Source organism: Lissotriton helveticus, chromosome 7 (assembly GCF_964261635.1).
Source record: "Lissotriton helveticus chromosome 7, aLisHel1.1, whole genome shotgun sequence".
Lineage (NCBI taxonomy): Eukaryota > Metazoa > Chordata > Amphibia > Caudata > Salamandridae > Lissotriton > Lissotriton helveticus.
Genome location: NC_136068.1, coordinates 1,185,621,335 through 1,185,648,585, shown reverse-complemented (window position 1 = coordinate 1,185,648,585; position 27,251 = coordinate 1,185,621,335). Strand labels below are relative to the sequence as shown.

The 27,251-nt window shown below is 43.4% G+C and overlaps 1 protein-coding gene across 2 annotated transcripts in view; it reads left to right on the top strand.

The window, feature by feature from the left end:
* Positions 1-27,251, top strand: part of C7H17orf58 (chromosome 7 C17orf58 homolog) — a 148,526-nt gene that overhangs the window by 32,396 nt on the left and 88,879 nt on the right. For both annotated transcript variants that reach the window (XM_078650795.1, XM_078650794.1), the window contains exon 2: positions 21,270-21,353. In XM_078650795.1, coding sequence (XP_078506921.1) covers positions 21,270-21,353 — 84 coding nt within the window. The remainder of the gene's footprint in view (positions 1-21,269; positions 21,354-27,251) is intronic.

The following is a 27,251-nucleotide window of genomic DNA, read 5'->3' as shown; positions in this document are numbered from 1 at the left end:
AAAATCAACTTGGTCCTTAAACCACACACATCTTCACACGTCAAGAAAAGAGAACTTTCTTCAGTGAACTTCACAGCCAACCCTATACCAGGCGGTGTAGCATGGGACAATACTGATTATGAAATCTATGGCCCGGTTGAAATCCTGAAGTATCCACACCAATTTAAGATCTTGTTAAGTGACTTTGTAAAACCTAGCACATTTGCTGATGATTGGGACTTTGAAAGTATTAATGATATGATGTCTGACCTAGTAATGTCTGCTAAATTTACAGAACATGATTATTTGCAGGGTTCGTCTAATTATGATCAAATGTTCTGCTATAACCACTATGGTAACCATTATCTCCATAAATCTGCACAACCTAGAAATGTTTTAAATTATAACCAATGGGAACATTGTGCTACTCCTCCAAAGGGTAGTTCTAAAACAATTTATGATAAATATTCATACTTTTCTGGGTTTAACACAAGTAATGCAGAAACATTTTATTTCAAATTGTCGAATAAGACAGGTATGAAGACCATGCTTACAAACACAAAATTGATATATTCAGATTTGTTTTTTGAGCAAATGAATACATTTGGTTTTGATTTCTGGAACAGTAACATTGAAACAAAAACTGTTTGGGGTACAAAAGATTGGCAAGTACAAGGTATAGAATCATTGTTCAGAGCCTGCATGATCCCAGAACAAATTATATTTTTGAATGACACCATTCAACAAACTACCTGTCTTGGCTTAGCCAAAATCAAAGACTTAAACAAACCGTCTATTCCAAAGCCAACAACGAACAGTAATAGCTCTATAGATGTTGAGATAGACGTGAACCATATTTTAAACCAAAACAGAACACATCCTGATTGGAAACAATGGTTGATCTGGCCCTCAGACACAAATAACTGTCAAGACAGATTCCTGAACAAAATACAGGGGTTCAAATTGACCAGGCCAGACCCTAGATATTCCCAAAGACAACATCCAGGGATAGTAACTACTTACAGTGTGGGCAAGCTCTGCCTTCAATGGCTACAAACATCCACACTGGCAGAAATTAAGCAACACCTAACTTTACTTCAAGAGGGTGCTGACTTGCGTGATTTCATTATGGGACCACGCAAACAGCGTCAAAAACGTTTCATAGCGCCCTCTATATATGCAGCTTACAATGAAGTTTGGAAAGTAACCCAAATTGAGACAGCAGAAAAAATACGGGAAATTGACCGTATTAATTTGGAAAAATCACTTTCTGTCGTGGACAATGGGTTAATGACTCTGTCCTCCAGAATATATTCACTGGACAGTATTGTGTCTTCAGCAATCGATATAATATCGCAAGACTTACTGATGTTACAACACGGTCAGTCCCAATTGCGTTCTATTGTACAACTTGGCTGGACGTTACAAAATCTGCGTTCAGGCTATGTGCCTTGGCGTTTAATCAACACAACGTCACTATTTAATATCTTTAACCTTACTGATAAACAAATCAGTTTGGCACAGAAGGGTGCTGACTATACAATTCTGAGCATTGAAAAACTTGAGAGATTACCATTGACAATGTCAGAACGACCTGTCATTGAATGGATAATAAATGGGATAATAAATATTCCGATAACAACTTTCCAGTTTCAATACTGCCAAAAATATATACAGGCAGGCCAGTATGAAAGGTTGGGTAAAGGGTACATTAAGTCAACATGGAACTTGCCCTATACACACACATGTGTTAGTAATAAAGGCCAGAATGTGTTTCTTAGTGGCAATAATTGTGCAAGGTCACTAAGCGGTACACTTCTGTGTCAGGGTATTAGTTTGCATGGAGCATGTGAAGGGAACTCAAATAACCTTTCATGTCACCAGCTAGGCACACCTGCAACACAAATAGAACCATTCTTTAAGAGACTCTCGAACGGGAGTTACATTCTAATTGTAGTTCGCAGATGTTGCAGTCTGCTGCCCGGAAAACCTTATCTCATAACCGTGACTACGAAGGTCATGTGCTGTGAACGAGTATTGTTCCCGAACGATGCCCGAGACAGGGAGGCAAGGTTGTGGCCCAGTTTGAAAATTTCTTCCATTCGAATTGATACTTTAAGCAGAATGAAGACAGTGCTCCTACAGACGCCAACCATGTTAACGTCATCAAAAGAAACGTATGATCTCCAAGTTGCAAGGACAACTGCTGAGATTCATTCACTGTTATCAACCAATTCCCCCATACATTTCGCAGAAATACTGAGCGAAATCTTAAATATTTCTGATACAAGCGGAATCGCGAGTGTATTTAAGACAGTGTTTTCGGGAGCTTTAACCCCATTCAAAGCCATCCTGGGTATTTTTCCTGATTTTGTCCATTCCATCTTTGGCGGACTTCCTCTCCTTTTGGGACTAGTGGCAGGCATCCTATTTTTGATCCTGTTACTTCGCTATGGCAAACCACGTCACAGACAAGACACCAGCGATAATGGAAGAAACAATCCGAGCTATTGGCTACCGGGACCGCATAACTAAAGTCCTTGGACTAGCACGGCTACGAGATTTGAACATGACTTGGTTTCTTTCATTCAGACCGATGTGGCAAAGTTGTGTTATGCCTGTATTAAGGTGCTTGCTATGCGGCGAAGAATGCGTGTTGGACACCTGTCTGACACTACAATCGGATATGCCAATGGACGCAGAGACTTTGTTGGGTCCGGTAACGGCTCATGCATTGTGCTGTCCCCAGCGGCTACCAATCCCGATGACGGCATTCGTGGAGACTTCACCACTACGATTGAAGAGTTGTGAAGTACAAGATGAAAGCAGCATCGATCAGGTACGACCTTCTGTCAGCTATTCTGATCGAAACATCAATGAAGGCAATCATGCTCATGAATGCATGTTACAAAAATTTTCCGAGTTAGTGGAACTTTCGCAAGAAGCAGTTGACAGTTTTTTCAAAAGTTTCAACAATATGATGTTTTCACCAGAGCAGAAAGAATGACTTTGAGCAAACTAGCACACGGCGTTCCCTACACCCTGAATTTGGCCTTCAACTTTGAAAATAAAGCAATAAGAAATTTTCTCACCAGTTTTTTCGGAGAGCGAGACAATTTTTTTCTCCCCTTCCATTTCCAAAAATATTTACGATTTTTTGGGACACTTATCTTCTGCTTAAAGTAAAACTATTCTTAGAGAACAAAATTTCTATATTTAGCTACTCTAGAGACATTAGCTACCCTCTAGCATGTTCATAAGTATTTATGATTTTTGTGATGAGAAGGTCTCGACCTTTTATTCTGTATTAAGAGCCATTTCATGTGTAATTTCCGCATTTCGTTCATGCTGATTTCAAAATATGCGTTTAGATTTAGCATTATTATACTGCTTGAAGTGCATATAGTAACTATACTCATCTTTTTGTGTGTTTCGCATTTCCAAATTTCATTATGCAAATGATTGTATTTTGGGGTGGTTCGGTATACACATGCACTATTAGTTTTGTTTACTATGCCTAGACTTGTAAATATGGACATAGATTACGTGGAGTGGGTGTGGTGTATTTACTATGGGTACTGTATCGATCCCCCTATTTCTGACCCTTGTCTGGTTAATAATTAACTAGCAGCCATTCAACTGCACAGAAACCCGTTATCTGATTAGCCACACAACGGCACAGAAGCCCCGTTATCTGATTAGGTCATAACGCATGCCATCTCATTAGGCAAGCACTATTTCTCCAGCCCCCTAATAGGCATACGGTGTTCTCAAAACAAATCAAACCTACCACGACCTGGGAAATCCCCACAGCCATTGTTTTGATTTAGCCGAGAACTTCAGTAAAGAATGTGCGAACGACCGGTTCGTATGACATCCTTATTGACGTATTTATGTCCATCCTTACGTCAATCCCAGCACCTTTCAGGTATAAATAATACTGACATTGCCTTAAGCAAACACACGAGGTGGTGACAAGATTGGAGCAGCGAGACTTGCCGAGGAGCCCAGCTGACAGCGAAGCCCACAGACGCTGCCCCTCCTTTCTGACGCGCTGAGAGAGAGACGCTGACTTTTCTCCTGCCGAGAAATCCAGCTCCGGCGCTTCCAAGCCGCCCTCGCAGGCAGCTGGAATATCAAGACCTGAGATAGAGATACCAGCCCTCCAGCCTTCTAAATCCCAGGTACTGAACTGAAACATCCTTTGTAGAGAATTCTTGAAGCAGACCCTTGGCAAAGCAAACTTAACTTAAACTGCTACTTATCTACTCCCGCCACGTATTAGGCTTAGGTCAGGTACATTGGGGTAGGCGTAGTTAGAAGCACCAGTTGAGTACGATTAGTCAATGTATATATGTATGTATCTATTTTATCCATTTTAAGTATCATATGGCTAAGAAACCATATCAATGCTTTTACAGTATTATTTTATAATTCTGTTATTACTGTATGCACTTTACTTAACTATAAGTATTGCAATAATAGCGATTCATTTCTCTTGTATGAGAAAAGAGACTGATCAATAAATAACATCTTTTATTGAACACGCCCGTCTCTTCCTTTTCTCTACAATCTGGTGAAACTAAGAATGCACTGAACTGACTGAGTAAAATAAGTTGTCTTTTGTTTTCACACGACTCTAGAGATACACTCTTGATTAGGGGAGAGCAAAGTTGTCATGTTCTATGGTTGTCAGAAACTAAATCCCTTCTTGTCTATCCAGGGAGGTTAAACTCCTCCTTGTCTATTCCAGAAAGTTTCTAGTGAACTCTGAGCTAGCTGGCAAACACACATAACTTTAAGTCTAATATCGACAGTAGAAGACCTAGTTAACCTCTGTCCTACGTCTATACTATTTGTATTTAAAAAAAAATAAAAAGTTAAACCTTTATTTGTACAGAAAGGATATACAAGGCTGGGCCTACAACCGATCTGGCCGGCCACAACATGGTAAAGCAGTCAAAAAGTTCCAAAATAGTAGTCACAAAATCAGAGTAAAATTGTACATTCAATATAGTCGCTAAAAGAGTGGGGGAAGTATGAGGATCTATACGGCCAGCAATCAGGAGTAATACAGGTTAATTTTATAATATAACGATAGGGCGTATGGCAGGCTCAGCGAGAACAAAACAATATCCGGATACCCCGCACAAATCATTAACAGCCAAAGGATAAAGGACAGCAATGTAGAAATGGCAGTACTATACACATCGGTAGAAGGACAGACGTGGGAAGCACAAATCAACATGCAATCAATAATAACTTAGCGTACCCATCACCCAATAGTACTTGGATACAGAACAGGGGGGCCGGAATAGTAATATCATTAAAACTAGCCCGCCATACTAACCTGGGGAGAAAAAGAAAAGGGGAGGGGAGGAAGAGGGAAAAGGAAGAAAAGAAGGAAAGAAAACACAGATTAAAAGAGGAGAAATGCCGCGTCGGAACAAGCTCCCCATAGCAAGGAACACACAGGGGAACAGGGGAATTGCAACGATGAGGGCATGGGAGTCGCATCGGAAGCAGCAGAACTTTAAGAAGAGGAACAACGACATCACATATCCCACCCAATCATACCACGGGAGGCAAAGGATAGACGCGGCACCCCCATAAAGAGATACAAAAGGGCCATAGAACTGAAAAAAATAAAACAACAAAAAAGACCCAACCCACCCATCCCACCCAGCACCCCTGCAGAAGGCTACGGCCTATCCTTCAAACAGCGTGCCTGTCGCCCTAAACCAGAACCTGAAATATACATAACTTTAAGTCTAATATCGACAGTAGAAGACCTAGTTAACCTCTGTCCTACATCTATACTATTGAAGATATTATTCCAATGCGCAGAGCCTATTGGGATAATAGGAACTACACTACACGATGGTTTCTTCGACGCACGTTTCGACACTGAATGTGTCTACGTCAGGAAATTACCATCAAAAAATGATCTAAAATCAAACAAAACAATATTTAGAACTCATTTTTACAATACATTGCTTTATCTTTGCATTTTTTTTGGAGCTGCTCTAGTAATATTAGACATATCTTAAAGATACAAATTAGTGTATGGTTTATCAACAAAGCATACATATTTAATTATATCACTTGAAAATCGCAGTATGAACAAAAATATACAATAATGAAATTACTTTAATATATTGTGTAAAGCAGTTTGGGAAAGAACCCCTCTAAATGGCTAAAACACTCTATCATTCTTCAGTTATTCCTATATAGCATAGCTGTGCTATATTAACATTTCAGCTGTTGAGTTGGTGCATAGAAATGAGAAACAAATAAAAAAAGAAACGAAAGTTTTTCAGAATAGCCAAAAGGTAACAGAGATCTGAATAATAGAGAAAAGAGAAAATATAGAAATGGCTTCCTTGTGTACTGTTTGTCTATTGATATCTTTGTTTAGCATCGACATACATAATATATAGAAGCACCTTAATGGTACATAAGTATTTATCAATTACTAAGAATGACCTACTTAAAAAATCCAAGGATGTAAGATGGATGTCGTTCTTAGAGTTTTTTTTTATTAAAACACGATGACTGAAACATAATTGACAATGATTATTAGTTACTGTCAAAGTATTTGTATTTACCTATTTGACTAGAGCCCTCGTAATGTAATTATTTCTGTTTAATATAGTCTATTCAAATAACTGATAATAACACAGATGGCTGTGACCTTATGTACGATGCTACAAAACTCCGACATATTCATCAGAGCTTTAAGGGAAAATTAGAAGGACTACAGAATATATGTGGAGTTTGACAAGCTGGACGTCTAGCCTCAATAAACACAATTTAAAGGGAGTGCTTATTGTGCTCTCGATTTTCATTTCTATGTTCAGTGAATCAACTATATCTTAGACATTGTCTACGATGATTTTGATGGTTTAAACAAACAAGCAGTTGCTACATTGAAGCGAAAGCGATCATATTCTATAGTTAAACATTAAACTGCGAAGCAGAGTAACTTTGTTGCTCAGAAGCATTGAGCATTCAGGGTTTATGTAAATGTAAATACCTGTGGGGCGCGATCGCCTCGTGAAGCAGAAAGCTTCGAGTTAATATTATTGTCTATTCGAAGGCTCAATTGTCGTTTGTTTCAAACTTTCCGTTACGATTCGAACTGAACACGTGATATGTGTTCATTAATCAAATTGGTAAACGCTCTGAAAAAAGAAGACAGAGCCATAGTTTAAACTAGGATTGTCAGTGATATTGGCATTGTGACTATTAGGCGGCAGCGCTGCATGAATAGATGGAAATAACTATATTAGCGATTACCTGGCATACGCAAATGTTTCCGCGGTGAGAGGAACGCGGATCTGAAAGCAGTCTCAGAGGGACGAGATTAAAATGAATGCGCGAATGGGACAGCATATACTGGCTCCTTGGATCAGTGTGCAATCTAAAATAGGAAAACATGTACAATGCAACAACTTAGTTTATGTAATTCGTGCTAACAATTAAAAGGAAAGGATGCTTCTATCGTCAAGATTACCTTTAGGGGCAATGAAAGCCTCCCGTGTTCTGCGGATGCGTAGTTGGTTTGGCGTAGGTATCACTAAAACGGACGCCTATGTCTGAGGTCGTCTTATATAAGCTGCAAAACACACAAGATGATGGACGGAATGATGCACAATGGCAAAACATTCACCCCCAGTCACAGATCTGGGTTTATTCCATCATTATTTTGCTCACCAAACCACCCCACTTCAGACATGGCCATATGTAAATCAGTCTTGACTCCAGGGGCGTAGTGAGCACGGGACCCACGTCTGGGCATACCCTTCCCACTTGGGGTGAACAGCAAAACACACAAGATGATGGACGGAATGCTGCACAATGTCAAAACATTCACCCCCAGTCACAGATCTGGGTTTAATCCATCGTTAATTTGCTCACCAAGCCACCCCAGTTCAGACATGGCCATATGCAAATCAGTCTTGACCCTGTGCCTCATGGGAACAGTCCAGACCGAACTGCCAAGCCATGTCTTCCCTGGACCTGAATCAAGCATCCTAGGGCCGGTTTCTGGCTATCAGCTGTCTTCAGCCAGGATACCTTGACTCCAGTGGCATAGTGAGCACGGGACCAATGTTAGGGCATACCCTTCCCACAGAGGGTGAACAGTAAAACACACAAGATGATGGACGGAATGATGCACAATGGCAAAACATTCACCCCCAGTCACAGATCTGGGTTTAATCAATCGTTATTTTGCTCACCAAGCCACCCCAGTTCAGACATGGCCATATGCAAATCAATCTTGACCCTGTGCCTCATGGGAACAGTCCACACCGAACTGCCAAGCCATGTCTTCACTGGACCGGAATCAAGCATCCTAGGACCGGTTTCTGGCTATCAGCCGTCTTCAGCCAGGATAGTTTGACTCCAGTGGCGTAGTGAGCACGGGACCCACGTCTGGGCATACCCTTCCCACATAGGGTGAACAGCAGAACACACAAGATGATGAACGGAATGATGTACTGGGGTGAATGTATGACATTGTTCTGCATTCTGTCCATCAACTGTTGTTTTTGCATTTGTCACCCCGAGTGGGACGGGTATGCTCACACGTGAGTCTCATGCTCTCCATGCCACTGGAATCAAGCTATCCAGGCTGATGAGGGCTGAAAGCCCGAAACCGGTCCTTGGATGCTTGTTTCCAGTCCAGGGATGACTTGGCTTGGCAGTTCGGGCTGGACTGTTCCCATGGGGCACAGGGTCAAGACTGATTTGCATATGGCTGGGTTCAAACTGGAATGGCATGGTGAGCAAAAAATCGATGGATTTAGGCCCAGATCTCTACTGGGGTAAATGTATGACATTGTTCTGCATTCTGTCCATCAACTGTTGTTTTTGCATTTGTCTTATATAATGTGGCCTTTGATTGGTCTAATGGGGTCATGCACATTCGCCTTAAAGGTACAGGTCTGTTTTTTCCTTGTTGTTTGTATGTGACGCTGAGTCTGTCTACGTTGAAACTATCTAGCTAGACAGAATATTCGGCTGTTAGTGATTCTAATGTTGGCTGTTGAAAACAAAGGTTCATTAATGTAATTGCCTATACTTGTATAAGGTATTATTCAAAATGAAAATGTCTATTAGTCCGATGGTTTGTTGTTGAATATAATAAAGAGGCACTAAAGAGGATAATATTTAAATTGTGACAGGATGCCATCAGTACATTTACTTATATGCAGGTATGACAGTGAAGCAATTACTGCGATGCAAGGTAGCAGGTAGTACTCTAGTATCATTATTACAGCAGTGTGAAAGGCTACCTGTTGTTGATTAAATGATTGCATTTTCCCACGGAAGGTCATAATTCAGACCGTTTTTAAAAGTATCAAGTGAGAAAATCCAAAATACCTCTTTTTTTTGCGGATTTTCTCTCCGCCTCTGTCATCTGCGATCTTTATTTTTTCCAGTATGCGCCATCTTATATCTGAAGGTGTATGGTGGAAATCATTGAAATGTTTAACTAGGGGTGCCGTGATTTTAGATGTCTTTATGGCTGACCTGTGTTCTGTTAGGTGTATTTTTACTGTCTTGAGGTTTCTCCTACGTAACCAAGGTTACAAGGACATAAGATGAGATAAATAACATTCTGGGTATTGCAATTCCATAACTCTTTTGCTGAGATTTCAAAGTTGTTAAAGGTAATTTTTTCTCCTGTTTGTATGCTAGAGCATGATTGGCAAGAGGAGCATCTAACAGTACCTCTAATGGGTGTGTTACTGTTTATGGATTTTTGAATGAACGGGCGGCTGGCTGTTTTTGAGGTAAATCCGGAATGCACAACCATATCTTTGATGTTTTTGTTACGGCGGTGTGCAAAGAGAGGTTTGGCAATCTTTTTCTGATTATGGTCACTATTAAGCAAATGCCAATTTGAGTTGATAATTTGTTTTACTTTTGAATTGAGAGTAGAATGTTTAGTGATACATACCAGTTTAGGCTTGGTTTGGGCTTTGTTTACATTAAAGAGGTGGTCTCTATCGAAGTATCGGGCTCTTTTATAAGACTCCCTCACCCGCCGGTGAGGATAGCCTCTGGCCAGAAATTTCTCTTTCATATTGACTGCTTGTTTATCGAAATCCTTAAGATTCGTGCAGTTGCGCCTTACTCTTAAGAACTGTGAGAAAGGTATACTATCTCTTTGAGATCTAGGGTGGTTGCTTTGAAAATGTAAGGGTGTATTTCTGGCAGTTGGTTTGACATACAAGTCTACTTCTAGTTTTCCTGAATTATGTTTTATTAAAATATCTAAAAATTCCAGCTGAGTTCTGCTGGTGTGGGCAGTGAACTTGAGATTCATGTCAGTCAAATTCAACCAAGCAAGGAATTCTAGTAAGGTCTGTTCCCCATTAGTCCAGACAAAGAAAATATCATCTATGTATCGGGACCAATGGGAAACAGACTCATAGAAAGGGGCTATCTCGTTATAAATAAACTTATTTTCATGGTGGGCCATATAGATGTTGGCTATAGAGGGCGCTACAGAAGCCACAATGCTGACTCCCTTTATTTGGCGATACATGGAATCACCAAATTCAAAAACATTCTGTGTTAAAATCAAATTTAAGACTTCCAGAATAAATGTTTTGGAACATGGGATATAATATCTGTCTATGAACCACATAACCGCTTCTAATGCGTCTTTTTGCGGTATATTACTATATAGAGATTCTATATCCAGGGTTACTAAGATGTCTTTTTGTGGGTCAAATTGAAGATTTTCTATTTTAAGTATCATCTCTCCTGTGTCTTTAATGTATGAATTTGTCAAGGGTATGAAGGGCCGTAAGATATTGTCTATATATTTTGATACTGCTTCTGTGGGGGTGCCTATGGTGGAGACTGTTGGCCGGTAAGGCGGGTCATGCTCATTCTTATGGATTTTGGGCAATCCATATATACATGAGGTTTTTTGTCTCATTTATTAAGGTATTCATATTCTTTAATAGTGATGGTGCCTGCCTGCAATGCTTTATCTGTCAAATCTTGGATAGTCCGTGTAGTTTTCCTACAGGATTAGTATGTCATTTCTTATAGAAGGTCTGATCATTTAGCATTTTATGCATGTTGGATTCATAGTCTTCTGAATTGACTATTACAATTCCTCCTTCTTTGTCGCAACTCTTTATAGTTACTGTTTGATTATTCATAAGGGCTTTCAATTACATAAATTCTTCCTTTGTGATGTAACGTGGCTTCGGGATAAAATATAAAGCTTGATCTAAACGTTTTAAAACTACTTTTTCAAAAATTGCCACTTCAGGCCCTATTTGTTCTAGATTGGGGGTAAAAGTAGAGGGCAATGATACAATATTATTGGTTCTATTTAGATTATCTGTACTAACCTCATTTTCAAAGAATTTGTGTAGCCTGATTTTTCTGAAGAACACATGTATATCTGTGTATAGCTCAAACTTGTTTTCATTTGCATGTGGAACAAAGGATAGTCCTTTAGATAGCAAAGATATATTAGCCTCATCTAGATTGTATGTAGACAAGTTGAAAATAGGGATTCATTCCTGTGTTTCCAGTATTGTCTGCTTCTGGTTTCTAGATATTGATGGGGATCTGACTGATATTGGTGACTCTGGAAGCTGCCTCTGGATTGGGGTGGCAATCTCGCTCGTTGGCGGCCGTGTCGCATCCCGCGCTGCCCTAAAAAAGGATGGTGATTGTTTCTATTCTCATTGTGTGCATTATAGGGACCTTGTGGTTCGTAAAAATGTGAACTACCTTCTCCATCAGAATCAGATGTGTCTGAGAATGTAGTTATTTTATGTTGTTTGGAGCTATTCTTAGTTTGATAATGATCTAATTTATAAAAGTTCTCACCTAAGTATGGGTATGTTCTTTCAAGGGTGTAGAATCTTCTATCTTTGGTTAGTTTATCTATTTTTTATTAGATAGATATTTAGCAAAGGAAATTATTTCTTTGTTAGCTTCTTCAAGTTGTTTAGTAGCCTCTTCCATGCTGGTTGATCTTTTTATTTTTTTTCTAATTCATCTATTTCGGTTTTCATAGATGTGGCTAACTCCTTTGCAGTTTCTATTATCAGGATCATAAGATCATGTGAACATCTGCTTGCTGTCATGCTTCATTTTTCTAAAAATAATTTGTGATAAACAAACAAGCCTGGAATGTTACGAACTCAAAGTCCTTGGGGGATTATTCCTGCTTTTAAATGCCCTAACATAAATTCGCCATGAGCTTCTATTCGTTTTTTTCCTGTAGATTGAACAATTTGTTTATATCTTCATTCCCTTGGGGGTGAGATTTGGAATTATTACTAAAAGAGTTACTAGTTCCTCCTAGGATGGCAAAGTCTTCGTCAGAAAACCCAAAGGTTTTAAGTTGGGCCATGATTATAGCTATCTAACTAATAGTAGTCAAGAGAAGCCAAGTTGAAGTAACTACACAGAAAATCAGAAAAGAGAAGAATAAGGATAGCGTTATCTAAACATAATTGTTTTATACATCAGCCTTAACCGTGATAGCTGAATAAAAAAATAAAAATAAATAAAGAGTCAGACTTGTACTACAGCGGGAGGCAAGATGGCCGCTGAAGAGTTGAGCTGAGCAGTCGCATCTCTTTCCTCTCCTGCTTAATTTGGACTTAACAGGATAGGATGCTGTGCTTCCCCTGATGGCCCGTGAGCTGTGGTGGCAAGGTGGAGTGAAAGAATACTGCAGAATCAAGAAACAGTTTCGAGCGAACAGTGTGACTTGGAACTGGATAAGGTCGAGTGTATACAGGCTGCTTAGAGTAATAAGGGGTGAAGAGAACCTGATGATCGAGATGCCCCCCCGTCCACCCCGACAGGACAAGCCGAGAGAGGCGGCGGAACCAGTGATAAAAGGGGCAGTGACTGGGGAGGCAGGTGCAGGGAAAACTCCCGGAGCGATCCGCAAGGTGCCTAATATACCAGCGAAAAGGAAGGCAGAGGTACGCGGAAAAACTCCGGTGCTCCCAAAGAATGCGCTTGACAGCCGTACAACATCAACATCAAGGAACGCTAATACGGTGGATCCAAAAGGAGGTGATGCGAGCAAAAGCAAAGAAAGCGGGATGCGGCAGCCTACCTTGACTGAGGTTTTCTCCACTATGGCCCCCGGACAGCCTGAGGAATCACCGGAGACGCAGGAACCAGGAAAGAGCGTCCGCGTGGACGCTGCGGGAGTAGCCGACGCCGCTGAGAAACCTGTTGCCAGGCAACCAAGTCAGCGCACAGAGGCGGCAGGGATGGCAGACGCGAGTGCAGAGGCTATCGCGGCGGCGACGGAAGGAGCAGCTCACACACCGCTGCAGGGGAATCAAAGCCCAGAAACAGCAGAGTCAACAGAGAATCGAGCGGCGGAGTCAGCAGGTATAGCGCTAATGCCGGTGAAAATGACGATAGGTAGAGACATGGAGAGGCGCTCGGGCACTCCACTTGGGAACGCTGATATGCTGGGGGCTCTGATGTTGGTGGAGGCTGAAATGAATGAAGGGAAAAGAAATACCCAAAGCCAAATAATAAATACTTGGGGCAGCAATACTTGGGAAAGCCTGGCAGACAAGAGTGTCCAGGGGAGGAGCAACAAGAACAAACACTTCGTAGAAAAGTTAGACGGGGGCTCAATTGAAGGGGAGTGCTTCTTTTCAGTGAATGAGGACTCAGAGTCAATTATATCATCTGAAGGTAGTCTGGAAGAAGATGTAGATGAGGAGGTTACAGACTCCGGATCTAGCACTTCCGGCAAAGAGTCCACGCAAAAGAAAAGGCCCTCAAAATCCAGGAGGCGCACTTCAGGGTCTCCCCCCCATCATGATAGATGATTGCTATGGGACTATTCAGCTACATCCCAGGTCTATCAGGATAATGGCAGTAGTAGGGGCCCTATTCCTGACACCTTGCCCCAGCAAAACTCTTTCGAAGTTCTATTTGGTACCCTGAAGGAGATGCAAGCAGAGGCAAGAACAGAAAGTCGTAGAGCAAGGCAGGCCTCAAAAAAGATCCAGGGCTCGCTGAGCAAAATAAACAAATTGTATAAGGAAGTGGAGGTGAGAGTAACAGAAGTAGAAGAGCGCACAGGCAAATTGGAGGACGACGTGGGAAACTGGCAGGCATTCAGGACAGAGCAAGAGAAACTAACAGAAGACATGAGCTGGAAGATGGAGGATTTCGAAAATAGGCAGAGACGGAATAATGTTAGACTTTTGGGTGTGGCAGAAGGGGCAGAAGGGCAAGATGTCAGACAATTCGTTGTTAATCTGTTAAAGGGTTCCTTTCCGGAGTCCCAGTGGCAGTGGGAAAGGGAGGTACAGAGGGCACATAGATTCCCTTTTACGATGAGGAAAGCCCGAGGTACAGGGGGTACAGGAGGTGAGGGCCAGGTGAACCTGCCCAGGGCTATCTTGGTTAATATTGGGAACTTCTTACTGAGAGAGGAGATAATTGGCAAGGCAAGGCCTGATAGCAGGAGGTCATTCGAAGGCATCACTTTCTTCGCCAGGCCTGATTTCTGTCACGTCACCGTAGAGAGGAAATGGAAGCTTAGAGGGATGATTGCCCCTTTTCAGGCTTTAGGCTTGGAAGCATACCTCCTCTTCCCTGCTAGGTTCAAAGTAGTTGTAAGGGGAAAGGCCTGGATGTTCTCTTCAGAGATCAAAGCCCAGCAATTCTTGGAAGAAATGAGGAAGCAGAAAGGTGCTTAAAGGAGAAGGGCCCAGGTGTATATACATAACGTACTCTACGCAGTTTAGGTAGAAGAAGATGGGATAACACAGCACATCAAAAGGAGAAGTGGGGGAGGGAGGCGACTGGCACAACTCAAGGCGGGCACACATAGGTCCCTTGACCTATTTGCATGTAAGGGAGAGGGGGGAGTGGGTAGGGGGGAGCAGGGGGAGGGGGGCGGAAGGAGGCATAGGGAGGATGGGGGGTGAAAAAGGGGCACTAAGTCTGGTTTCTTTATTGGCACATCACACTTATGGGGAAAGAATTTTGTTAGAATGTACACAGAGTGAAAACTGCAATGTATTAGAATGTATACAGTACGTGAAAAGGAGCATATGGAATCAGCAGACGCAGAATTTTCTTAATGATTTGGTAGTCTGATTGGTAGGACAAGAGGTGTATCTGTATGCCGTGTAGAATCGCCTCGATAAATGTCTGTGGACTCAACGAAGTAAACAAGAGACTCAGAGTAGCTGCATTTCTTAAAACTTTGCGTCTTGATCTGGTATGCCTGCAGGAGACCCACATAGAGGGTGTTAAAGGTTATCTTTTGGAGCAACTGGGTTTCTCACTACTAGCGAACTCCAAGCAAGGGACTAAGACTAGAGGAGTGGCAGTAATAGGGAGGAGTGGGGATGCAACAGTGAAAAGGAAGAAGGAAGATCAGTGGGGGAGGTGGGTAATACTGGAAATGGCCTTTAAGGGAGATACTTTCACGCTGGTTACGATATATGGGTCAACAGAGGATGACCCAGATGTTTTTCAGTACTTGGATGTTGAGCTAGCACAGTGGCCCGAACCAATCGTCTGCTGCGGAGATTTTAATTTGCATGATCTCAGTAGCTCATTTGTTCAACCTGGTGGACACTATATAGGGAGGAAAAAGAAGGTGTATAGAGCACTCTCAGACATGGCGATACACAATTCCCTGGAAGACCCCTGGATGAAGTGGCATCCGCATTTAAACGGTAGTACATTCTACTCCGCTCCCCACAAGGTACTGGTTCGTCTGGACTACTTTTTAATTTCGAATAGTTTGATCACTGGCTAAAAAATTGAAAGACACCCCCGAGTGATCTCAGACCACAGTCCACTGGGAGCGACACTTAATCTGGGCCAGGTCCTAAGGAGCGATGTCTCTTGGACTTTTGAACGTGCACTACTACAAGATCAGTCATATCGGGATTATATGGCAATATGGATAAAGGATTTTTGGGATATAAATAGAGGGACAGCATCACCAGGGGTTGTATAGGATTGATTCAAAGCGGGGGTTAGGGGGAGACACTGAGCTTTGTGTTATCTAGTCAAAAGAAGGAGAAAATAAGGTCAGAAGAACTACGACAAAATCTTTTCAATTTGGAAGCAGATTTAGCAGCAGCTATAACGCAGAACTCCCAGCTAGATCAGCTACTGCTTAGGATTACCGCAACTAGAGCTGAAGCCCTTGAATGGATGGCCAAAAAAGCAGCGGAGAAATATCTGACGCAAAGGGAGAAGGCGTACGAACTTAGTGAGAGGGTGGGCCATATCTTAGCGGTTCGAAGTAGACAGAGGGCAGCAAAATCTGATGTCAAGGAGATTGTAGATGCACAGGGTAACTCTTTCACAGAGGCAGGTCAGGTGAAAGAAGTATTTAGACAGTTTTATATAGATCTGTACTCCTCTGATAATGTTGGGGGTATGGAGGGGGTAGAGGGGTATCTGAGGGATATCCTCCCTCCTGTGCTTGAGATGGAGGATAAGGAGGGATTAGAAGCCACATTTCAAATGGTAGAATTGAACATGTCTCTTGATAGCCTACCCTCGGGAAAGGCAGCGGGTCCAGACCAGATCCCGGTGGAATTTTTTAAAGTATTCCAAACGGTATTAGCAGCAGATATGTTTGATATTATGTTACTGGCTCAGAAGGGGGATTCGATACCAGACTCCTGGGGAGCTGCTGACATTACAGTGATAGCAAAAAAAGGTAAACCACCAACGGCTCCAGGATTGTATCGACCTATCACATTAATGAATGCCAACGTAAAAATGTACTCTAAAATGCTGACCAAAAGACTATCAAGGGTAATTGAGAGCATGGTTAGTCCCTCCCAGCATGGGTTTATCCCAGGAAAAGGCACAACGCATCATGTCAGGCAAGTAATCACAATGTTCGACGCAGCAGGTACCCTGGGAGACCCTATGGCAGCATTGTTTTTAGATGCAGAAAAAGCATTTGATAGAGTCTCCTGGGGTTATCTATGGGCTGTCATGAGGTGGAGTGGTATAGGAGAGGAATTTATAAAGGCTACACAAACCTTATATAAAGACCCAAAAGCTAAGATCAGGGTTAACAGAGGGCATTCTGCATGGGTTAAGATCAGTAGGGGGACTAAGCAGGGCTGTCCCTCCTCTTCCTTGCTATTTGCGCTTTATCTAGATCCTTTTCTCAGCCGACTAGAACAAAATCCAGAGATACCAGCAATGCGGATGAATGGCTACTCGATAAAAACTTTGGCGTATGCTCACGATGTGGCCATTTTGACACCCAATCCGTCTGGGGGCATTAGGGAGGTGGAACTGGAAGCTCAAAAATTCGGTCTGGTATCGGGATATAGCTTGAATAGTTCAAAAACGCAGATTGTAAAAAATAGGTATGTAGACTGTAATGATGGCAAGGTGGCTGGCTCCGCAGTATACCTGGGAATCACAATCTCATCAAATCTAGAGGACGTAGTAGGAAATAATATGACTCCTTTAATGACACAGGTAAAAGCAGATCTAGACAGGCTGAATAACCTACATTTGACAATAGTGGGCTGTACTAATGTAATTAAGATGCTGATCCTGCCTAAGTTTCTTTTTCTTTTTAGATCCATTCCGTTATTATTTGAAACAAGATGGTTTAATGCACTAGAGGTGATTATGAATAGATTTATATGGGCGCATGGAAAGACACGGAGGGCCTATAGGTTCATCTCCCTCCCGAGAGAGGAAGGTGGATGGGGAGCACCAGATTTTAGATTGTATTATATGGCTGCCTCCTTACAATACATGCAGGGGTTAATTGGGGGTACGAACCTCGACCGAAGAGTTGCCAGTTTTTCCACGGAGGTGTATTCAACAGTCCTCGGGGCAGAAGCGGGAAATTGCTTGCTAAATAGTATCGACTTTGGATACTTCAAAAGAACAAGGTTTAAAACAATAGCTGCCGCGGTAAACATTTGGAGTTCTTTTTAAAAAAAGTCAAGATTAGGGAGATACAATAGATACACTAGGATGTATAAAAATAGGTCATTCCCTCCTACTGAATTCTCAGACGCAACAATAGCAGACTGGGCGGCAAGGGGGATTACACAAATTGGTGATATCATTAATACGGATGGGATAATGCAGTTCAGTGATATAAGGAACAAATACGGTCTGGATAACAGAGGCTTTTTTAAATATCTTCAGATCAGGAGCTTTTTAGGCAACAAGCAGGGTGGGGCCGCTGGGTTCAGCAGGAATGAGATTCTGGAAAAAATAAAACTGTCTGGGGATTGTACGATACGATCTTTTTATGCAAGTCTGGTAAAGGAGAAGAAGGATGACTTGGAAAAACACAGTAATAAGTGGGTGGAGAAACTGGGTGGTGAGCAGGTTTGGTTTCAGGAATCACTAGAATTAGGTCGAACAGCACTGTGTTCAGCCCCTTTACAATCCCAACACTACAAAACCATATTTTCTTTGTACTTTACGCCAGCCAGGATTGCAAAATGGGGTGGTATTATGGGTATCTCGTGTCCCAGATGCAATTCCCTAGAAGCAGACAGCGTCCACATATTTGCCACCTGCCCTCAACTGCACACAGTAGTGAGGGATATAGAGGTCTTTTTGAATAGGACACTGGGAATTCAAATAGTGCTCACTCCTCCTCTGATTCTGTTAGGGGTTGGTGCAGACGAGGAAGCAGCACCACGGGAATTTTTGTTTGTAGCAATGGCAGTTTACAGATTAACCATAGCTAGGGCGTGGCTTGATAAAAACCCTCCGGGAATGCAAACCTGGCTGGCTAATCTACTATATGTATTTAATTTGGAAAAGATTATCTATGCTCGAAAGGGCAGGAGGAAGAGAACCTTGGGTCTAAGAATCTGGGATCCAGTAAATAAGTGGAAAGAAAGACTAGGCAACCATTGAACTTATGAGAAAATATTGATGGGTCTTGGTATAACAATGATAAAAGTTTATGTTAAATCGTGTTTGTGTACTGTATACAGAGAGGTCATGAATTGTGGGGAAAAATATATGAAATATTCATGTAGAAATGTATAAAGTGAAAGTGTGTATAATTTGGAAAATAAAAATATATATAAAAAAAAAAGACTTGTACTACAGCGAGATGTATCATATTATTTCTGGACGATGGGAGACCCATTAACGCAAATGTGGTAGTGAATAACTGTTGATGTAAATCAACATGCACAAGGATTAATCCTGAGCTATATGTGAGGAGTAGTTCAAGGAATTTGTCTATGAAGGAGAGTTTATATCTGGGCTCAGCAGACGACTGCTGCTTTGAAGGAGCTATACAGTCAATTCACTTGGAACTTTTTCAGAGCATTTAGGTCACATTTCTAGTCCTTTTTATGGCCGGAAAGGTCCCTTGTAGGAATGGCAATGGACAGACTGTCCTAAATTGGACTTGCCCTCTAATGCCATTTCTACAAGTATCAGGTTTGCTGCAATGGGTTTCCTGTTAGTATAGCCATCAGCAGCTTCTCTACCAGGGGCCGTATTACATGAAGTCCCCCAGGGGCACCTTGGTACTACAGCAGGGGCTGCAGACACTTGTGCGGCCCCTTCTGTAATACAGATAGCAGTGGCACACATATAGCGCCAGGGCTATTTGCTGGGGGCATTCCCTCATTTGCATGGGGGTGTGCCCCATGTAAATGAGGAAATCCCTTTGCCTCTGCACCCGCGCAGTATTACAGAAGAGGGCACAGAGGCAAAGAAGCCCTCAGGAGATGCACTGAGAGTGCGCCATCTAAAAGGTGGCCCACTGATGGCATCCCTCTGGAGGGGGAAAAGGGGGTCCCTTAGACCCCTCAGACATTCCCTTGGAGGTGGGTGCAGTCACTGACTGCACCGGCCTACAAGAGGATCTCTAATACCCTTCAAAAGGGCAGGCGGGTTGCTGCCTGCCCTTTGAAAACACTGAGCCGCTCCGTTTTCCATAGGAATGTGCTGGCTCCAGAGCAGCACAAGTTTGTGGCTGCCCCCAGAGCAGTGCATTCAGGGTAATAGGGCACATTTTCACTGTTTGCGCCTGGCGCAAACAATGAAAATGCGAGTTTAACTTAAAATGGCCCCAGGAAGACAGAATTTGCAGCACTCTAAATAATGCCAGGGAACCGAGAAATGAAATGAAATGTGTTGCTTATAGAGCGCAAACTGCCACTCCTACCGGAGTCTCCTGGCACTATCAAATAACGAAAATCAGCTGTAGCAGACTAGGGCCCAGATAAGTGCCAGGCATAAGGCATCCGATGTTCCAAAGATCCATGTCTTTAGGGCCTTCCTAAACTGCTCTTCCTGTTCCATTGCTCTGAGTTCATTTGGCATGCAATTCCAAGCCTTTGTCCCTAAAACCGTGGCAGATTTCCTTAGTCTACGATACATAAGACATAGCAATCATTGGCAATGCCAGCCAGTAGGTCTGGCATTAAAAGAATGTTGTATGGCAATGTGAAGCATCACAAGTACATAGCATGGCAATATGTATTTATTTGTGTGGAACCAAAGAACTGTAGAGTAATATTGTTGTGGGTTAAAAGGGCACATAACAGCTGCACTATCAAGCCACATCTAAAAATCCATGGAGGTTAATGATGGCCCTCCTCCCATCTGTACTGCTGCCAGGGAAAATGTACATAAATTATCAAGTTATCTAAGGAACTTTAATGGCATTCCATTGTCATGTGTGTGCCCATGAATGTTCAAGCCCAGGTAGCTAGATAAATAAACAAAATTATCACAGCTGTGTGGAGGGCAAGTACTATTGTTAGCAGCAAACAACGTCTGCCCAATCAAAGCATGTACACCTGGCTCCTAACATGTGGGCGGAGCCAAATCCCTCTCTAGTGAAGATCATATCATTGTCAGGGGACAGCTGCGCTGTCAAGCCAGACCATAAACATTACATGACATTCGTTCACTACTCTACGGCTGTCCCTGACACCAGTGCTGGTGCCTGAGCTGCCTTCGCCACTACAGGTGACCTCGACAGGCACTCTCTTCCAGAGAGGGAAACGATTGCATGGCAGTGGGATCTCATACTCTCTAATCGAGTGGAAGCAGAATTGATTTACACTCAGTGTGCTGCAATGTCGCTGCCCATGTTGTATGAGTGATGCATGATTTTCTAAAGTGGCCTCAGTCGGTTTCTAATACAAAGTACTATATTCATTCATAAAAATAAAGAAAAAGGTTACCAAAATATGAATTTTGTTTACACTGATGTTTGGACTCTGATCTGATCTTTTACATCTTTGTACTGATTTTAGATCCTGACAACAAAGAGAAGATGTGTTTGACCGAATGCAAGAGGGACAGGGATGAAAGAGCATTTTTCTGCAACAACGAATTTGGTACTTTTCAAAACAGTGAACTCTTTTTATAAGTTTGTTTGTATGTATTTTAATACTGAATCCCTCAATGAACGTTATGCAGCTGAGGCGTGAATGTTATGTAACTGAGGCGTTTGTGAGAGGACCAGTCATGTAAACGTAAAAGTGCAGGTTTTAAACATCAAATAACACTGGTACTTACCTTGTATCTGGGTGTTCCCAATTTTTGGCAGATGAGGGTACTGAGACTTATGGGAATAAAGTGCCCCAGGTGTCACAATTTGGTGACTTGGGAAAGCCAGTGTTTGAACCCATGTGTGACAGTCGACAGCTTAGACACTGGACTGTATGTCCTTTATAAACGATAATATTCTCACATTCTTAATAGCACAAACTCAGATAGGAGTATTTATTGTTTATTTTTTTGTCTGGAAAATATTACCATCTAACATACAGAGTGTTACCCTGGGAAGCTGTTATGAATAGTCCTCAGGATCGTTTTGTTGAAAGGTAAGCCCACCTCTGAATCTAGCCAACACCTGGATAGCCGTTACAGCACAGAGCGTTGACAGGATTGAGTGAGGGGAAAAAAAATAAAGAATAGGAAGGAAAGGATGGGGACAGCAGGGAGGGAGATCTGAAAGACACAAACAAACACAGGCATAAGACTAACTCCCTATACAGTAAATGGGTAGCTTTTATGACTGTTGCTATGAGGTTTCCTACCTGTAAAAGAAAGAATAAAGCCTTGAGGATGTGAAGAGGTACGTAGGGTTGGATATGCTGTAACTATATGGATACAGAATATATACATGAGTGATACATACTCCAACGTAACAAATAACACAATGCTTGCTACGACAAACCAGTTCCTACTCTAAGCACATACCTATATAAGACTCCAGTAAACCTCACAGGGGTAGAGTGTAATCCACACCTCCTAATCCCCTGTTAATAGAAAAGCCAGAAGAACAAGTTACACATCTGTACATATATATATATGATCCGTGATACCCAATCACTCACAGTGATTGTTATGTCTCTCAAAGCTCCTCTGGAAATCCCAAAGGTGGAATTCCCAACTAATACCTCTTAGCTGGGTTCCAGGTATAGTCATATGTACACAAGAAAAAGATCACACCAAAATAAGTAACTATCCAATGTTCGATAGTTACAACTGAAATCACCGCCGTTGGCCGACAATACCAACCGGGACAAATCCAAAGTAAATCCCCAAAGCAAAACACCAGCACTAAACAAGGTCTCTAATATTGCTTTACAGCCGAAGGTGGAAGGAAACAAACCGCCGCTGATAAGGAACCCACAGCGTCACGGCAACACACCCTTACCACACCAGCAGGACAGAACTCCAAAGACGAGCAAAGCTACGGGTCCGGAATCACCGACAACTTGCTCCGGCCGCCATTTCCTTTTTTATCGCATCGCGGAAGCGTGATGCGCCGCAAGGAATGTCGGGAGTTGTAGTCTTTTCCCGGAGGATGCCGGGATTTGTAGTTCGCGGTACCTCCGCGATCGTAACAGAAGCATCCTATTCAGGGTTAGGAGGACCGTGCTGATAATGAAAAGTAAATGCACTCCTGTGACCACGTATCCTCATGTTAGCACCCTAACCAGATGCCAAGTTGCCTGTTTCAATCAGGTCCTTTTCCAGCACTAATATAAGGCCCTAAGTATAGAGGAGCAGGCAAAGAAGTAACATGTTATTGAGTTCTCAGGCCAGAGGCGCAGGGGTACTTCTTCCAGATGGAGACAGATACTTGGGGGCTTATTTACAAGCCCCTTGCGCCACATTTGCGTCATTTTTAACCTGGGAAAAGTGACGTAAGGGTGGCGCAAGCGGCTAGTAAATAAGCCCCTTGTTCTTTATATTTTAATCCCCCTGATGGGCATGGGATTGGTCCCTACCAGGATGGGAACATTAGTCCTAATGTGTCCTCAGCGTTAATCTACGCCTATTGATTGAAATGTAATTTCCCCTTAAAAGTGTCAACTTCTAAACAAGCATTGGCAAAGCCAATAGGTTGCGCCTATGCGAGAGATATTGGCTTTGCCAATGTGTTTTAGCTATGCTGTACACCAACGCGGCTGTGGTTCAGCATGGCTAAAAGCTAGTGATGTAGAGGAGATGGGCGTGAAGGGGAGTGTCATACAGGGCAATGGCGTAGGGTGGCGTAGACTCTCGTAATGTGGAGTGGCTTGTCATGGAGTGGAGGGTTTTGGAGTGGAGTGTCGTGGAGTGTCGTAGAGTGAAGTGTCACATGAGTGGAGTGTCGTAGAGTCGAGTGGAATGTCATAGAGTGGAGTGGGTTGCCGTGGAGTAGAGTGGAGTGTTATTGGGTAGAGTAGCGTGTCGTGGAGTAAAGTAGAGTAGAGTGGCTTGTCATGGAGAGAAGGGTTTTGGGGTGGTGTGCCTTGGAGTGGAGGGTTGTGGAGAGTCATGGAGTGGAGTGTCGAAGAGTGAAGTATCATATGATTGGAGTGTCATAGAGTGGATTAGAGTGCAGTGGAGTTGAGTGGAGTGTTATGGAGTAGAGTGGAGTGTTGTGACGTAAAGTAGAGTAGAGTGGAGTGTCTTGGAAGGGTCGTGTAGTGGAGTACAGTGCAGTGGTGTAGAGTGGAGTGTTGCACAGAGTAGTGGAGTAGTGTGTTGTGGAGTGGAGTGAAGTGAAGTGAAGTGGCACAGAGTGGACTAAAGTGGTGTGGAGTGGCGTAGAGTGGATGAGAGTGTCCTGAAATGTCATAGAGTGTAGTGTCATAGAGTGGAGTAGAGTGTTGTAGAGTGAAGGAGTGTAGAGTGAAGGGGCGCAGAGTGGAGGGGTGAAGAGTGGAGGAGTGCAGAGTGGAGTAGAGTGTTGTACTGTGGAGTGGTGTAGAGTGAAGTGTCATATGAGTGGAGTGTCATACAGTGAAGTGGAGTGTCATAGAGTGGAGTGGGTTGCCGTAGAGTAGAGTGGAGTGTTATGGGGTAGAGTAGCGTGTTGTGAAGTAAAGTGGAGTAGAGTGGCTTATCAAAGAGTGGAGGGTTGTGGGGTGGTGTGCCATGGCCTAGAGGGTTGTGGATTGTTGTGGAGTGGAGTGTCGTAGAGTGAAGTGTCATTTGATTGGAGTGTCATAGAGTGGATTAGAGTGCCGTGGAGTTGAGTGGAGTGTTATGGAGTAGAGTGGAGTGTTGTGGAGTAAAGTAGAGTAGAGTGGAGTGTCTTGGAGGGTCGTGTAGTGGGGTAGAGTGTAGTGGGGTAGAGTGCAGTGGTGTAGAGTGGACTGTTGTAGAGAGTAGTGTGTCGTGGAGTGTATTGGCACAGAGTGGACTAAAGTGGTGTGGAGTGGCGTAGAGTGGATGAGAGTGTCCTGGAATGTCATAGAGTGTAGTGTCATAGAGTGGAGTAGAGTGTTGTAGAGTGAAGGAGTGTAGAGTGAAGGGGCGCAGAGTGGAGGGGTGAAGAGTGGAGGAGTGCAGAGTGGAGTAGAGTGTTGTACTGTGGAGTGGTGTAGAGTGAAGTGTCATATGAGTGGAGTGTCATACAGTGAAGTGGAGTGTCATAGAGTGGAGTGGGTTGCCGTAGAGTAGAGTGGAGTGTTATGGGGTAGAGTAGCGTGTTGTGAAGTAAAGTGGAGTAGAGTGGCTTATCAAAGAGTGGAGGGTTGTGGGGTGGTGTGCCATGGCCTAGAGGGTTGTGGATTGTTGTGGAGTGGAGTGTCGTAGAGTGAAGTGTCATTTGATTGGAGTGTCATAGAGTGGATTAGAGTGCCGTGGAGTTGAGTGGAGTGTTATGGAGTAGAGTGGAGTGTTGTGGAGTAAAGTAGAGTAGAGTGGAGTGTCTTGGAGGGTCGTGTAGTGGGGTAGAGTGTAGTGGGGTAGAGTGCAGTGGTGTAGAGTGGACTGTTGTAGAGAGTAGTGTGTCGTGGAGTGTATTGGCACAGAGTGGACTAAAGTGGTGTGGAGTGGCGTAGAGTGGAGGAGAGTGTCATAGAATGTCATAGAGTGTAGTGTCATAAAGTGGGGTAGAGTGAAAGAATTGAATTTGAATTTGAATTTAAAAACATTTATTGAGCGCGCTTTTACCAAGCGGTTTCATGGCGCTTTAAGGATTACGACCAGGAAATAGCAGCAGAAGAAGGCATATTAAGTAGAAAAGGCGCTAGAAAAAAGAAAAGTTTTCAGATTTTTCTGGAACTCTAAATAAGAGGATGAAGTACGGAGCGCCAAGGGGAGGGAGTTCCAGAACACTGGTGCAAGGGCCGCAAATTTTGCCCCGCCAGCTTTCTTTTTCTTGAAGCGGGGTATGGTCAGAAGTGCCATGTGGGTTGAACGGAGTTCTCTGCCCGGTAAGTAGGGACTGATAGCTGAGCTGATGAACTCGGGAGCAGTGCCCATCCTGGCCTGGAAAGTAAGGCAGCCTAGTTTGAATAGGGATCGTTCTCTCACGGGCAGCCAGTGCAGTGCCTTCAGCAATGGGGTGGCTCGATGGTATTTGGGCAATCCATGAATCAGGCGGGCAGCCTGATTCTGCACTAGCTGCAAGCGATGTATGGCGTAGGCCGGCGCGCCGTTATAGATTATGTTTCCATAATCAAGGCGCGAAAGCACCATAGCCATTATGATGACCTTTAACGCCGGAAGGGAGAAAAAGCGAGATATTTTCCTAATTATCCTGAGGGAAAAGAAGCAGGAGGATACCACCGAACTAACTTGGGAGTGCACAGAAAGTTGTGAGTTAAGCAGAATCCCAAGGGTCTTGACTTTAGGGACCGGGAGTGGGGGAACACCAAGTGAAGGGGGCCAAAATGACGGGTACCATGGACTGCAGCCACCTCCAGTCAAGACTAACTCAGTCTTGTCTGGATTGAGCTTGAGGTGGTTGCAGTTCATCCAGTCCTGAATGAATAGCATAACAGTTTGAACGTTCTGAGCTGACGAGGGGGAATGGGAGAGATTGAAGATTAGCTGGAGGTCATCGGCGTGTTGAACACCGTGACCTCCAGCTGCTGCAACATAAAAATGAGGGGGTAAATGTATAGATTAAACAAAAGGGGAGAAAGTGATGAGCCCTGGGGAACGCCACACTCCACCTTGCGGGAGGCGGCAGTGAAGTCAGCAAGGTGGACCGCTTGAGCCCTGTCACATTAGAAGGACTCAAGCCATGAGAGGGCTAAGCCCTCTATGCCCGCCGCCTTGACACGGGTGAGAAGGGTGGAGTGGTCCACCGTATCAAAGGCGGCGGACAGGTCCAGTAGGATAAGGACCTGCGAGAGATTGGTTTTGATGCCCTTGCGAAGTCCATCCATTACCAAAATCACTACCTTCTCCGTGGAGTGTAGCGGTCGGAAGCCTGCCTGGCGGGGGGAGAGGCAGTGATTTGCTTCCACGTGAGCACTTAGGGTGGTGGTGACGTGAGTTTCCAAAACCTTTCCCAAATAGGGTAGCAGGGAAATGGGACGGTAATTGGAAGGGGATGAAGGGTCAACACCAGGTTTTTTCAGGATTGGAATAACGACCGCTGCTTTGTGAAAGTTGGGGACAACACCGTTGCTGAGCGAGTCGTTAAGGAGTGTGAGGGGGGGACAGGACAATTTAGGTAGATCTCTCTAAGAACGTGAGCAGGGCCGAAGTCCAGAGGAGAGCCAGATTTTACCCGTTGGAGCAACGGGGGAAGAGAGTCCATGGTCAGGGGAGGAATAATGGTCAGTTTAGAGGCAGTGGGAGGGGGAGAGGGGTTAACGAATGTTGGTGAGGGAGGGGGTATGTTAATTTTGATTTTTGCAACCTTCTCAAGAAAGAATTCGTTGAGCCAGTTGCATAGATGTTGGGAAGGGGGGATCGTGGCCGTGGCTCTGTTGGATGAAGCTAATTCGTGCACCGTGGCAAAGATTTCTTTGGACTGGGACTCGGCCGCTAAT